The sequence below is a fragment of the Larimichthys crocea genome, chromosome XVI (genome assembly GCF_000972845.2).
Source record: "Larimichthys crocea isolate SSNF chromosome XVI, L_crocea_2.0, whole genome shotgun sequence".
NCBI classification, from domain to species: Eukaryota; Metazoa; Chordata; class Actinopteri; family Sciaenidae; genus Larimichthys; species Larimichthys crocea.
Window position 1 is genome coordinate 15,532,658 of NC_040026.1, and position 13,447 is coordinate 15,546,104.

General features: G+C 42.7%; 1 protein-coding gene across 2 annotated transcripts in view; it reads right to left on the minus strand.

Moving 5' to 3' along the window:
• The window catches only part of dock1 (dedicator of cytokinesis 1), a 178,517-nt gene that overhangs the window by 145,892 nt on the left and 19,178 nt on the right, over positions 1-13,447 (minus strand). The window contains exons 2-12 of one of the 2 annotated variants that reach the window (XM_027289642.1): positions 13,162-13,245; positions 12,406-12,446; positions 12,215-12,270; positions 11,589-11,685; positions 10,318-10,466; positions 9,517-9,652; positions 7,706-7,863; positions 6,883-6,964; positions 6,187-6,322; positions 4,406-4,478; positions 2,532-2,671 (exon numbers count right to left, since the gene is read on the minus strand). In XM_027289642.1, the coding sequence (XP_027145443.1) occupies positions 2,532-2,671; positions 4,406-4,478; positions 6,187-6,322; positions 6,883-6,964; positions 7,706-7,863; positions 9,517-9,652; positions 10,318-10,466; positions 11,589-11,685; positions 12,215-12,270; positions 12,406-12,446; positions 13,162-13,245 (1,152 nt within the window). The remainder of the gene's footprint in view (positions 1-2,531; positions 2,672-4,405; positions 4,479-6,186; positions 6,323-6,882; positions 6,965-7,705; positions 7,864-9,516; positions 9,653-10,317; positions 10,467-11,588; positions 11,686-12,214; positions 12,271-12,405; positions 12,447-13,161; positions 13,246-13,447) is intronic. The other variant, XM_027289643.1, reaches the window with a different exon arrangement.

A 13,447-nucleotide genomic window follows, 5' to 3' on the forward strand; every position in this document is an offset into this window, starting at 1 on the left:
CAGTTTTACAATACACATTGTTTCCCTGTGGCATAATTCACAGGGGAAATGTTTGTGTTTGAAATGGAAGGTATTTATCGTCTGGTTCTGTAATGGCTCCAGTGTATCCTGTAGGTTTGTTTGTGTGCTATTGATTGCTGGTGAATGTGTTCTGTTGTGTGTGTGTGGTGTGTGTGTGTGTGTGTGTGTGTGTGTGTGTGTGTGTGTGTGTGTGTGTGTGTGTGTGTGTTTTTCTTGTGTTTTCGGTTGATAACTACAACGAGAAAAACTACAAAATCTGTGTTCGGTGTGATAAAAAAAATCAAAACAAAAACACAGAACAAAATATTTAATTCACGTGCTGGGTAGATAAATAATGCCCGTTTGACATCAAGCTACCTATATACTGTATGAGCAACATTGCATTTCCTTTGTGCAGGACTTGTTGTTCTTATCGGTCTAAACATAACATATCATTACTGTAATTGCCAAACAGTCCTTGGCTGCTACTACTAAGCACTGGCCGGAAGAAAGATGGGAAAATAAAAAGAAATGTTCTCCGTGCCTCAGACCTTCTTCTTGAGAAACTCTTCATTTCCATGAGAATAAGTGACATTTATGGTAGAATATTTAAATTGTGTAATAATTCCCAGACTTAATAATTGGTCTTGCAAAAACTTGAGTGTGTGAAGTTTGAGGGGAAACTCTATGAATAATTCTGAAACAAAAAGTCTTCGGGGGTCACATTTCCTAACAATTTAACACCAGTAGCTACTTTGCTTTTCTCATGGTTGGGAGAAAAAGCTTCTTTTTCTGCAGACACTGGTGTCCCGGCTCTGTAACCGCAGACACTATTCGGATTCTCTCGGGGGAGGAAAAAAAAAAAAAAAAGCAGTGTAGATAGGTCCTTCTGAGCAAAACTGAAAATGACCAAAAAAAAAACACAAAACAAGGCAGCCAATTAAGCAATCATCCTGTAGCGCGCCCCTTCAGAGGCCACCAAACGTGAGCGGTGCTGCTTTGTGAACCCTGTAGCTTTATTCACTTTCACTTACAGGCCCCATATTGTTACGAGTGACACATCTCTCAGTAGCGAAGCTGGAAGCCTTTTGATATGCGAGTGTGACCGAAACAGCTGCTCTTCAGTGCTCCAGCGTTCTTCCCCCGCTGTGGGTCGGCGCAGACCTGACATTTATCCAAGTACATCTTCATAGGGCATGACAATACCATGGAGGCTGTCATGTTGTTACCCCCCGCTCCCTGCACAAATCCCTGAGATGGCTAATATTGACGTCAAATCACGGATAAGATCTAGTCTTTGCACAAGTCTCATCAGCTCAATTAACAGCTGGATTACTTGGAACCTGTAGTCATGGTGATGAGGGCGACTATTTATAGTACGTGCAGTGATTTATAGTGTGAGCACTTGACAAGGAATTATGTTCTTATTAGCGAGATGAAGAGTTTCAGCGCCCTGCCACTGTGTTGGGGTTACGGTACTTTGTGTGAACAGATCCATAATGCAGCATGAAAGAAAATTACAACAGTTCAGTAACATGCAGTGCACTAATTAGTTCAATAATGAAGAGCTGAAGAAACTGCACACCTAGTCTAGTGAGGTGTTGGCTTGCAGATACAGAAAGAGAGGAGGTGACAGCTAAACACTCATAACTCTGATGCACTCCTCAAGAAGTTCCTTCGAAAAGGCAATGTGTGCCAATTTCCAAAAAGCTTCAGAGTGTGTGGCTTTCCTCTCTTTCATTTCATGTCAACCAGTTCCAATTTCAGAAGAGAAAAAAAAAACAAGTTGTCTTTAACTAAGCATTGCTGGATATTTGGTGTCCTAGATGACTAATGTTGCATTTCCACTGCATGGTATGGCTCGGCTCGGCTCGGCTCTGCGACACAATTCAGTTTTGCTTTTTTTAGCCGATTACCATAGCAATGCTAGACGAAGACGCCGTGCTCTTTAAGGTGACTCAAACGGAGGAATGTCTGCGCCTTGCCATTTGAGCACAGTGTGTGCTTTGCAGTAGGTCCGGACGATATGTTATCCCAACAACCGTGCCGCTGAATCAGAGTCTGATGCAGAATCTCTCTCTTGTTGTTTGGAGTCACGGGCTCGCTGATAAATTCCTCCAATCATGTCATTTTATAAAAATCTCTGTCAAGTAATTAAGTGGTCAAAACTTTATTTTAGTGACAATTCTCCCTGATCAATCAGCGGTCTGCAGTGTTTTCACTCCCCCGTTTAGTATCGGCACAGCTTGCCTGGAACCTCAGCCGATGTGATACCGAAAAAAGTACAAAGTACTGGGTATTATCCACAACTTTTGACAATGGAAAAACTAAAAAACAAGAGCGAGTCGAAAATCTAAAACATTACAGCAGACTATTTTCAGTTCCAGGTTGCATTTTCAGGTCCTAACTTAGTGTAACTGTTAAATAACATATCTATGACACATGAGAAGTTTATTGTGTGTGTGTGACAGTCCGTGTGTGGTGCGTTCCTTCCATAGCCCTGGTTCTCGTGTCTGAACCTTGCACTGTACCTTGGCCCTTGTGATTGACCTCTTTGGCGGTGATAACTTTGTTGATGACTGTCTGGAGGAAGTCGTTCTCCCCTGCCACCCTGGGTGAAAAACGGGAGATGTTCAGCTGCTTGTGGCGAATGGCGTCATCCAACGCTAGCCTGCAGTATGCACACGACGGGCAAACACCACGGGAAAGAAGAGATGGCGGAAACAAGAGGAGAAGGAGAAGGAGAGGGAGGAGGAGGAGGAGGAGCGGGGCAGAAGAGCCACAAAGTGATGGTTGTGAGGAGGAGAGAGGGTGGGATGAGGGGAGAGACGGAGAGAAAGAGAGAGAGACACACCAAAGAGTGATGCGAATACCGTGACAGACACAAAGCCGCTTGTTAGCAGTTAACAGTGATGCAGGATGGGTAATGAAAGAAACACACAGAGAAATCATCGTTTAGGAAACTGTGCCCAGTCAGCATTTACAGCTTGACCTGCCCACTGGTCAGCCTTGAAATGTTTTCAAGGCGGGAAACTGAATACTCAAGGCTGTAAACTGGAGGCTATTCCCAATCCAAAAACACATATTCTCACACGGCTTGAGTGAGAAACTAAAAATAGAACGTCAGGTTTTGTACTCTATAGGGCTTTTTTCAGGTGCAGACAGATTTTCTTTTTTGACAAGTGACGTAGGGAGCATAAGAAAGTGGCAGCTGTGATCTGGGAAGCACCACGTGTGCGGCAGCTGTGAGAGAAATGTGTGTAGCGGGCGTGGATGGCATCTGCAGTACAGAGGACTCTAAACAAGCAGAGGAAGGAGAAGAAGAGGAGCAATGGAGGAGAAGACAGTGGTGATGTCAGCACGGAGAAAGCAGTAGAGGATCTCTGTCACTCAGACTGTCTTCAGTGCCTCCGACCTTGAATCCAAATCCAATGGAGGTAAGCAGAAGTTCAATCACGGGAACAAAACATTGTAAGACGACAGAAACAAGGCAGGTTTTCCCTCAGATTTGAACGGAATTGGATCGGATTTTAACAAAAGAGCTGGACACAGTGGGGATTCCTATCAGTCAACTAACTGATCATTTCAGCACAGCATGAAATGTTGCTCCAAATGCATTATCTAAATGCGAGTTGGTTTGACAACCTTCCAGAGATGAGGTCAACTCTGCCTCAGACTTATAATAAAACAGTCTGTGTGGAAAAAACAAGAAAACTGCAACAAAGTAGGATTTCTTTCTATCTAGTCCATTCCTGAAAGCCATTTCCATTTTCTGTTTGGATGCCAAGAGTCTATCCAAATCACATCACTACGTCAGAGCTTCTCTTCTCTTTCTGCCTCTGCTGGCCTTGAAAACACATTCAATAGTGGGCTGCGGAAGTGGCATTTCAAAACGTCATCAGTGAAAATTCAGTCAATATTCACACTTGGACATAAATATCCTCTTGTAGATCCTGTTCTTCTCTTCGCACAGGAAGGTTCTAATTCCCGTGATTTATGCTCACAGATAAAAACCTTGAGTGAGGTGATCTGCCAGCTAAACTGCCTGAATCTGAAGCATTTCCAATTATGCAGAAAATCACGTTAAGGGAAAGGTTACTCTGGCTCTGTACGCAGTCCTACAAGAATGGCAGCAGTTAATGAGATTGCCTTAATTGAGTCAGCAGGGAATAGTGGAGCGCTACTGTCTTAACACCCCCGCTAATCAGGTGTCAAGCATTCAAGACTTTAAAAAAAATACATTTAAAATACACGCTGCGTCTTCGACATATTGTACATACTCAAAATAATGGAACCAAGTGTCGGCTTCACTATTTTATGCAACATTATCCCAAGCTTAAAGGCACTCGTATGCTCCCGTATGTATGAACGTGATTCGTTTTGTGCTGCTGAACAATCCACTTACGGTTGAAATGGGATAAAGTGCTGCTTGTCCTCATCGTCCATTTTTCCCGTTATGATGTCGGTGACATCCATTACTGTGGAAAAAGTAAAGGAGAGAGGAGGGGGGGTTAAAACATTCTCAAGGCAGGCAGAGTGTAGCATAGCTGTGACAGAGATGGAGATAACTGCATGGTAAGGCCATATCAAGGAGCGGAAGCAGCCAATGTTGGCTCTTCGTCAATGAGCGCTAATTAAGGCAGATGAAGGGCTATGATGAACAAAAAGCTTAAAGTCAAGTTTGGTTTCTGTGACCTACATAGCAGTCACAAAAATGCAGAGGAAGGACGGGACCAGAGATGCAGTTTTCTTGGCCCGAAGTGTAATTGACGGATTGGCTATTAAATAAAGTCTCCAAGACTGCGCCAAATAAAAGCCGACAGATTATAAATAACAGCTCCAGCTCCACCTTATTTTAGTGTTAAACCACAAACTACTTAAATATGGCTTCCTTCATGTATCTTTTCTCCACACACACACACACATTTGTGTAACACGTGGGTGTGTGGCACAGCACAGTTAGGCTTAAGGCGGAAGGATATGTAAGATCTACAATTCAGACAATGTAGGGGCATGATGAAGGGTTGTTTGACGGCACGGTAAAGCAGTGAGAATATGCTCACTAAGGTGTAAACATATATTGATTTTTCTTTTAAAAGGTAGGCCTTTTTTTTTTAAGTGGCTATAATACATTATTCTGCTGTTCACAGCAGAGCTTTGCTCTGCTCTGCTCGGTCTACTTCTCCAAGGTTAAAAGGTGCAACAAAACAAACGTCTGATCAGACCGCCGAACGATGCCAAAAACATTCAACCAGTGAAGGCGGCAAAAAAGCTGCCTTTCAGTCTGGTGTTACGTTACTCTTTATATTTCGACGGTTACAGCAGTGTGCAGAACTGGGCCTTGAGGTTTTTGTCATGTTTGCCTTCCAACGCATCTGCACTGAAAAAAGGATATGATGACACACGGAGGTAAGTAAAAAAAAAAAAAGAAATACTGAGCAGAGCGAACTTAAACAGTCTATAAAAGCGATGCTGCAGTTAGCAGCAGTCCGAAGGTGAAATATGTTATAAAATGAGGTGATGTCACGCCGCTAGAATAATGAACACAGCTTTTCCATCGAGACAATACTTTTGCTACTTGCTGAACGTGCAAATTCACGGGTCGCCAAAACCTACTTGGATCGGCTCCAGATGAACTGAACAGTGAGTGCTGCTGGTGTGACGGCAACTTTTACTCTTTTTACCCGGCAAGGCCCGACAGGAGCAAATCTCAGAAAGAAAAAAAATCAGCCTCTCCATCAGGCTGTGTACTGCGACAATGATGATGACGTCTAAAGATGAGCTATCATAAATCACGCTGTCATTTACCTTCTCTCCAAGTGGCACTGGGGGGGAAAAAAACTCTGACAGAGGGGCGTAATTTTGTCTGTTGGAAAACTGTGGGCAAAACGCCAACCCAATTAGTTTACGAAGAGCCTGGCAGCTTGCCAACGGTACATAAATCAAACTCTAATTCATCTTTCTATTTTAACTGGATATCTATGAATTTTAGCCAAATATATTTACTCATCCAGGCATAATGCTTACTTTGAATTTTAAGACAAAATAAGGGATCGGTTCTCAGGGATATTCCGAGAGTTTGAGCTGTGTAGCTTTGAGATAATCACCGTTTTTTAAAAAGGTAACCTCTGACTGCAGTAATCTTAGTTCCAGGAACAACAGGTTATCTGTGTAGTCTTGTTTTACCCGCAACTCCAAAGGGTCTTCTCAGTCCTGATGTCAGCTTCTTGGTGTTGTTGTCTCTTAGCTCCATGCGCCCCACTCTGACTATCTGACACACGAAGCTGATCTTCTCTCTCTTCAGGTCTTCACTGCCTAAGTCCTGTGGAGCCATGAGAAGAAAAGTAATGAGAAATGCTGATGCAGGTACATTTGGTCGACAAATACAAAAACACCTCGAATCAGATTGTACAGTTTGGGAGCATTTTTTTTTTTTTTTAGGCTACAGCAGAGCTAGTTTGCACAGCAACAGCTGATCGATTAATAGAACTTCGCTAGGTGAAGATGAGTTTGTGTTAAGGGCAAACCTTTCACCACAAATTGCTTCTGCAACATCTATGATTGGGTCTACAGATTCAGTTCCTGTGGGAAATACCTTCCAAAACCAGCGTTTCCTGTGGGCAATACCTTCCAAAACTAACAAAGTGCTCCCAGTGGCACGCTGACCTTTCCGCCCTTGAGCTTCCATTAGATAGAGGTGACTGCCTTGGTAAATACATACAGCGAGCCGGGCTCTTTCTGAGAGAGCTTAACAAATACAGGCTCCGCAAACAGGCTCCCATGTGCCTCGTAATACGGCTGAATAAATAGCGGACTGCCACCGGGCGAGCGAATACATGCTTACACAAACACGGTGACACACATACAGGCGGACACACTCACCGTGAAGACAGAGCGCAGATTATGAAGCTGATCTATGTCTTTCACCAGACCTGAACTCGACCATTTCACCAGGTAGTTTTCACTGTGAGGGAGAGACGACAAGAGGGTAGCGCAACTTAGAATGGGTTTCTCATGTTCACACTGAAGCGTCATTAAGGCAATCAGTTGCATTAACTGTAGTTTCCTCCGAAACTGTGGAAGCTTTGCTGATCTAGACACCGATCCGCTTGGGAAACAAAACGCATGACTGATGTTGGATGCAAAAGAAACATTCCACAGTCAAGCCGCTCTACTCGTGATAATTTGCTGTCACAATCCTAAAACAATAGCAAATCCCTGGGAAGCGGGCTGCACTTGTTCTGGTCACGTTCTTGCATGGCATGCGTGTGTTTATGTGTGAGTGTGCTTTCAAGTGTCTGTCAGTGTTTGTACTTGCTGTCAGTTCACAGTTATGGAAAGTATAAGTAAGACTCAGACGTTAAAATCATTGTAGACATATTTTCTGGTAAATAAAAGGAATTCCTTTCACTCAGTGGAGAAATACCAACAGTATTTGACAGGTAGTTGTTATGATTGCTATGAAAAGCATCTCCTCCAGTCATATACAGAAGAATACAAGCACAAGTACAGAATCTTTAATAATGATAATCCATTTTCCACTAGCAACAGACAGAAACTGTCAGCGCAACAATCGTAAAAGGTAAAAGTGAAACTACAAGAAGACGAAAAATCCCAATGCTCAATCATAACTGTCTGGAAAGACATAACTGCAAAGAAAGAAAGCGGGGAAAAGAGAAAGTGAATATACACTGATGGGGTCTACCTGATGAACTTGGACTCCACTGGGTCGTAGAGTGACATGAGCACTTCTGCGTCTTCGCCGATCTTACACACCACGTTCTTCAGAGTCACAAAGAGAGCGAACGCTGGCGTGGAGGCAAACTTTGCTTGCCTGGTCAGATCAATATTCTGCTTCTGAGACTGTCGGAGGGAAGCAGAGGTATCGCATTCAGTATTGGGCTATTCTTCCATAGCTTTCGGTCACACACACACACAGACACACACAGGTCGACCTTGGGCCTGTGCAGTTTGAGCAATGAGCCCAGGAGAAGGTGCAGCGTGTGAAGCGAGAGATACTGTACATAGATGCGGTTAGCAACTCCACACCGGATTCTTGAATATCAGCCGTTTCCTCAATGTCTTACTAAAAATTGAACAAGAAGCAAGTTTTTAACAATGTCTATAAATCCGCCAGAATTCTGGTATAAAAAAAAAGCTCTTATTATTTATTTGATCTCCACAGCTGCAACTTCAGTAAAAAAGGTGGACTGATTTCCTGGACGTCCTTCAAAAATATGCCGGGGCCACATCATAAATATTTATCATATTGACCTGGACACTTTCTTATTGCGCATGCATATGCAATAAAGACCTATGGATGAAAAGGTCACATAAAATAAGACCACATAACTGCAGGGCACTTAGCGTCTGGCCCTCCTACATACTGCCAACTGACATTCAGGTGAGGGATGCCATTGATACGCCAAGAAAAATAGACAGGGAGTCTGGCTGAGTTCCTGACTTTCCGAAGAGGGAGTCAGGCGTGGTTCCATCTCTCCCCCCAACTTCTTCAGTTGTGCAAATGCACAGAAAAAAACACATTGAAATGCACTTTGTCCATTTGTTTGAAATTCTTATATCCAGGATTTAGCAAAAAAACAAGTTACCGCTTTTAAAAGCAAACTAACATTTACTGGATAGTTTATACAACCAAGCAAACTATCTTAATTATCGTTTTTTTAAAGTAGTGGGACTGCTGTCACATGTGAAAAATTCATTTTATTGTTATGAAACGTGAAGGGATCACCAAAGTCAGTACAATTTATCCTTTTAGAGACAAGTGGTGTGTCGTATATCATTCATGAACAATATTGTGATAACTGCAGTGTTCCGACTTGTTGAAGTAATGAAGCCATACTGTCGCACGCAGAAGAAAACAAAGGGGAAATTACTACCGGCGGAGTGGGGGAGTTCCAGGAAGGGGAGCAATTTAAATTGTGTGGAAGTGGTTTGGCTACAAAAGATGAAAATGTACAACAGATCACTGTAATTATGTAAGAAGTGTAAGACTGTAACAACAAAAAGGAGGCAGTACAACAAATTAAGTATTTCCGGAACTCTGTGTCACAGACGTACCCTGAAATATTGTGATCTTATTTTATTGCCTATTATGGACCTTGAATATGTGTACGGAATTTTTACAGAAATTCATCCAATAGTTGAGACAACTAAACAACACTGACATCGTAAAACGTCACACCGCTAACAGGGCGCATAAGGATGGAGCAGGACATTACTGCGGAGAAAAGAAGGGATCATCTCAGACAATTATCTTGCTTGGAGAGCACTGACAATGCAAACACTGTAACTGCATCTGCTTAAGTCTGGCAGAAAATCAATGAGCCTGAAACAATGAGATCAAGATGTGACTACATTCAGATCGCACCGTTTACCCTGCTCATTCACACTGTGCACTAATGTGCCTTCACGCCTGCAACTAAACATTTGCGTATCCAGACTGTATATCAAGCATAAGAGGCAGGACGGGGGGGGGGGGGCTTTCTCTGTTTTTACCTTCTCCTCCTGTATCCGGTCTTCAATTTGTTTGGAGGCTGCCTCGTGTGCTCTGAACAGGCTGATGGTGCTGGTGAGCTCTGGATCCAGTATGTTTCCATCTTTGTCTCTGACCACCAGATCGAGATCCAAGTACCTTACATAAAAATGTGAGACGGTTAACCAGTGCCAGAGGACTGGAAAGATGAAAACATACAAATCGCATACTGCAAGAGACCGGGTAAATATTGTGAATGTGTGGTTGCTTTTGTGAAAGAGGAAACAGCAAACAGTAACCGTACGCCGCTATTCCCTTCGCCTCATTTTCTCCTCGTATAATATTCCTTCTGCTTTACTGTTCTCTTTCAAAGCTCCTGTATTTTGTTCAACTCTTTCTTCTATGTAGGGAGTCAGCACAGTCCGCAGCATGCTGCCAACATGCAGTCAGTGCAGTTTCATCACCTCATCACCTCTCTGCTTCTGTAGAGGTAAAAGCCATTATTTCTCTACCTGGCTGAAGGTTTAACGTTTCATCACAGGAGCAGAATGGAGCTTTACAATTTTTCGCTTTCAACCGATTTTCTAGGCGCACTGCGGACACAGCGAGGACTGTCATCTCATGATGGAATACAGTACAGTTAGCCGGAGCTAAATCCCCGCAGTTTGTCCTCAAGCTAAGTGATGACCTGTCATTTTCTATTGACTGACACCGCTGACCTATTCCAACAAGAGTCATTTTACCGGATAGATACGAGGATAAACAGATATGAGCTGCTTGGAGGGAAGGACGGGGCTTAAAGCCTCTAAAGACAGGATCCTCACTTGTTGCCGTAGTCTATCTTGGAGGTGACTTTCTGTTTGAGCTCGGTGAGCTCGTCCTGCGGGAGGGTGCCGGACAGGATCTGAGAACGCCATTCGATGAGGTCGTAGATCATGTCACGGACAGAGTTGAACATCTCGCGTTTGTCGCCCTGTCAACGGAAACAGAAGGATGAGCACGTGTGCGGCTTTGAGATTTAAAAAGAACCGAGTGCTCCTGTGAAGAGTTGACTGGTTTCCATAGCAGCACTCAAAGCGCACATTTATTTTATCAAAATGTGTGAGAATTGTGCACTCATTTTTAAAGTCATAATTAATATACACCATCACTGAAACATGTGGGGTCACCTGTCAACTTCTCTCCTTCAATATTGGATATTATAACATAGATTAAAATATCATTCAGACACCAAATGTCTCATTTAGATTTGCCCCAAAAGAAGAATTAAATGACAAAAAATATTTTGCAATATTTTGGGAGACAGTTTTTTTTCTTTTGGCCATTTGCAGCCTACTGATCAAATAGGTTTTGTCAGTATGCTCAGCTCATATTTTCATACAAATAGTAGACCAACTTCTAATTTGAGGCTGAAGAGTGACCAGCTTTGCTAAAGCGACACGTCTCTTGATTTCAGCAACTTGTTACAAGCATTATCATGCAAATGACACTGATAAAAAACCTGTTCCTATTTAAATCTGCACAGATTTTGATGCCAAACTTCCAGTTCCTTTTACCAATGGTTTCTTATATTCACGTCTAACTGTTGCTCAGAGCAATATTTGTCTCTTCCTGCCCTTTCAGTTGTCAAGTCTGGTTGAGAAATGGTCGCACAGCTTTGTGCTTTTTTGCAAACCTTTTGTACGAAATAACATTTATAATATTTATAAAAAGGACTTCATGCTGCCATTTCAGCCGTCTGACTCAATCAAACTTCTGTGGCAGGTCATTTTAACCTTTTAAAGGTTTTTTATATTTTTTAAGACAAGCAGAAAGAAACACTTTGTACACTTTATAATCAGATGTGGTGAGAGAAAATCAAAGCGGTTCTATTACAAATAAATAGCAAGAAATATACATAAAGAAAATCAGCTCATAAAAGATCAACATACACCTTTATTTATTATATATAAACACAACCCAGTACTGATATATCTGTAACAAGCTCTACCTCCAAATAAACCTATTACCTAATTTCTTTGCCCTCTATCTCCACAAAAAAACAAAACAAGACATCAGTGTGTGTGTCCACTTGGGGGAGGTCAGGGGTGCTTACCACATACAAGTCCCTCCATATTGTAGCCCACTCCCGCAGTGTGGTGGTGACCTCCTGAACCAGTGGCAGCTCAGTGGGAATGACCGTCTCCTTTTGTCTGCAGTGACAGACAACAAATCCGTTACAGTGATTCTGTGCCTTCTGCCCTTTTCCCCTCCGCCCTGTCGCTATTAAACATACTGAATGTTATCCGAGTAAATATTAATTTCACTGCTTTGTTCCAATCTGTTCCTCGAGGTTCACAGTTGAATGGAAGGACTTTGAAGTGGTGAGGGTTCATCTTGATCGCGTTGTGCAGAGTGAAATCAGAGAAGACAGATCAAAACAAACCAGGGCCACAAGTTGTGCAAAACCAAAAACACACATGTCACATCATATCAAGCGCAGATCTTTCCACTGAAACGACCTCGGAGACTCTCTCTCCGTGTACGACTTCAAGCTGGGATTTATTTTTTATTGCGGTCCTCATCTCAACACTACTTCAGCCTAAATAACAACATGCTTCCTAATAACGTGACAATTAAATAATCTTACATACTAAATGCAACAAAAGTAGAAGTGATCGTCGTTGTGAATAAATCAGAAATGTGCACGTCATTCAAATGGGGAAGCGGAGAGGTACTAACCCACTGCCCTCGACGGTGGCCTCTTTCAGGTGTATGTAACAAGCAGGAAATATGCCCTAGAAGAGGAAGAGATCACAATGCAAACGCAATTGATGTTACGACCGGAACAGAAGTTGAACAGAGTGACAAAACTGAAGCTGTAAAGTGTGATCTATTAAGTCACAGATCGTTTGCAGTGAAGCGCCACTGACCTTTTTGGATTTTCTCCTCAGCCTATGCCCTCTGTACCAGTCTGATGGAGGAGAGAGTTATTTGAAATGAAAGCTGCTTTTCACATACATAAAACACACAAGATGAACAAAAACTTGAGTTTTTATATGAGCTTGTGTTTAATAATTCAAAATAACACTGCGACTGTAGCGCTCGTCTTGCTCAGTGAGTAGGGCTGGGTATCGTTTAAAATTGTTCGATACCAGTACCCTTAAAACGATACCGATACCAACTGAGTACTTCATTCGATACTTTTTTTCAGCCTGATTCAATATTAATCATGTGAAAAGAAAGCAAATCGGTTGCGTAAATGTCACCAGCATCTCTGATGATCTCTGAACCCGCTTTACCGCCATACAAACTATTGGTGGACCAATCACATGGCGCATCGAAGAACGCTTGTGGTGATTGGCTGCGAGCAAAACCATAGAAACAGTCATTTTTTTCTTGATCTTGGTACAAAAAGAACCGATTGCAGGTATCGTCTGACAGGCAGAGTTTCGATACTACTTGGTACCGGGTTGTTTCGGTCGATACCTGAAAAGTATCGAGTACCGATACCCAGCCCTATCGGTGAGGCGCTGGCAGAAGTGAAGAAGTGTGCAGTTGCTAATATTTTATTTCATTGAACACAGTTTGACAAAACAAAAGAGGTACTAGTGATGACAGGAAAAAATGTCCAACATCAGACGTGTCAGCTCTGATCACGCATGTCATCTGTAAAGCCCCGCTCTCACCTTCATATGTCTCGAGTATGTGCACTGTGTCTCCAATCTGCAGCGACAGCTCCTCCTCTCCCCGGGCATCGTAGTTATAGATTGCTGGAGAAAGATGAGAGAGGACAAAATAAGAGGAGGAGGGAAAAAAAAGGCAATAAAGCGTTTGGCTCCCTCGTGGCGCTAATTGTGTGCCATTGCAATGTGTAGTAGAGGCATCACACATCCACAGGATGTCCACCCACGCGGTCTGACACAGTGATGGTCGGGCCTGGCAACGTTTCGAAGCTGTAATATCAACACATTT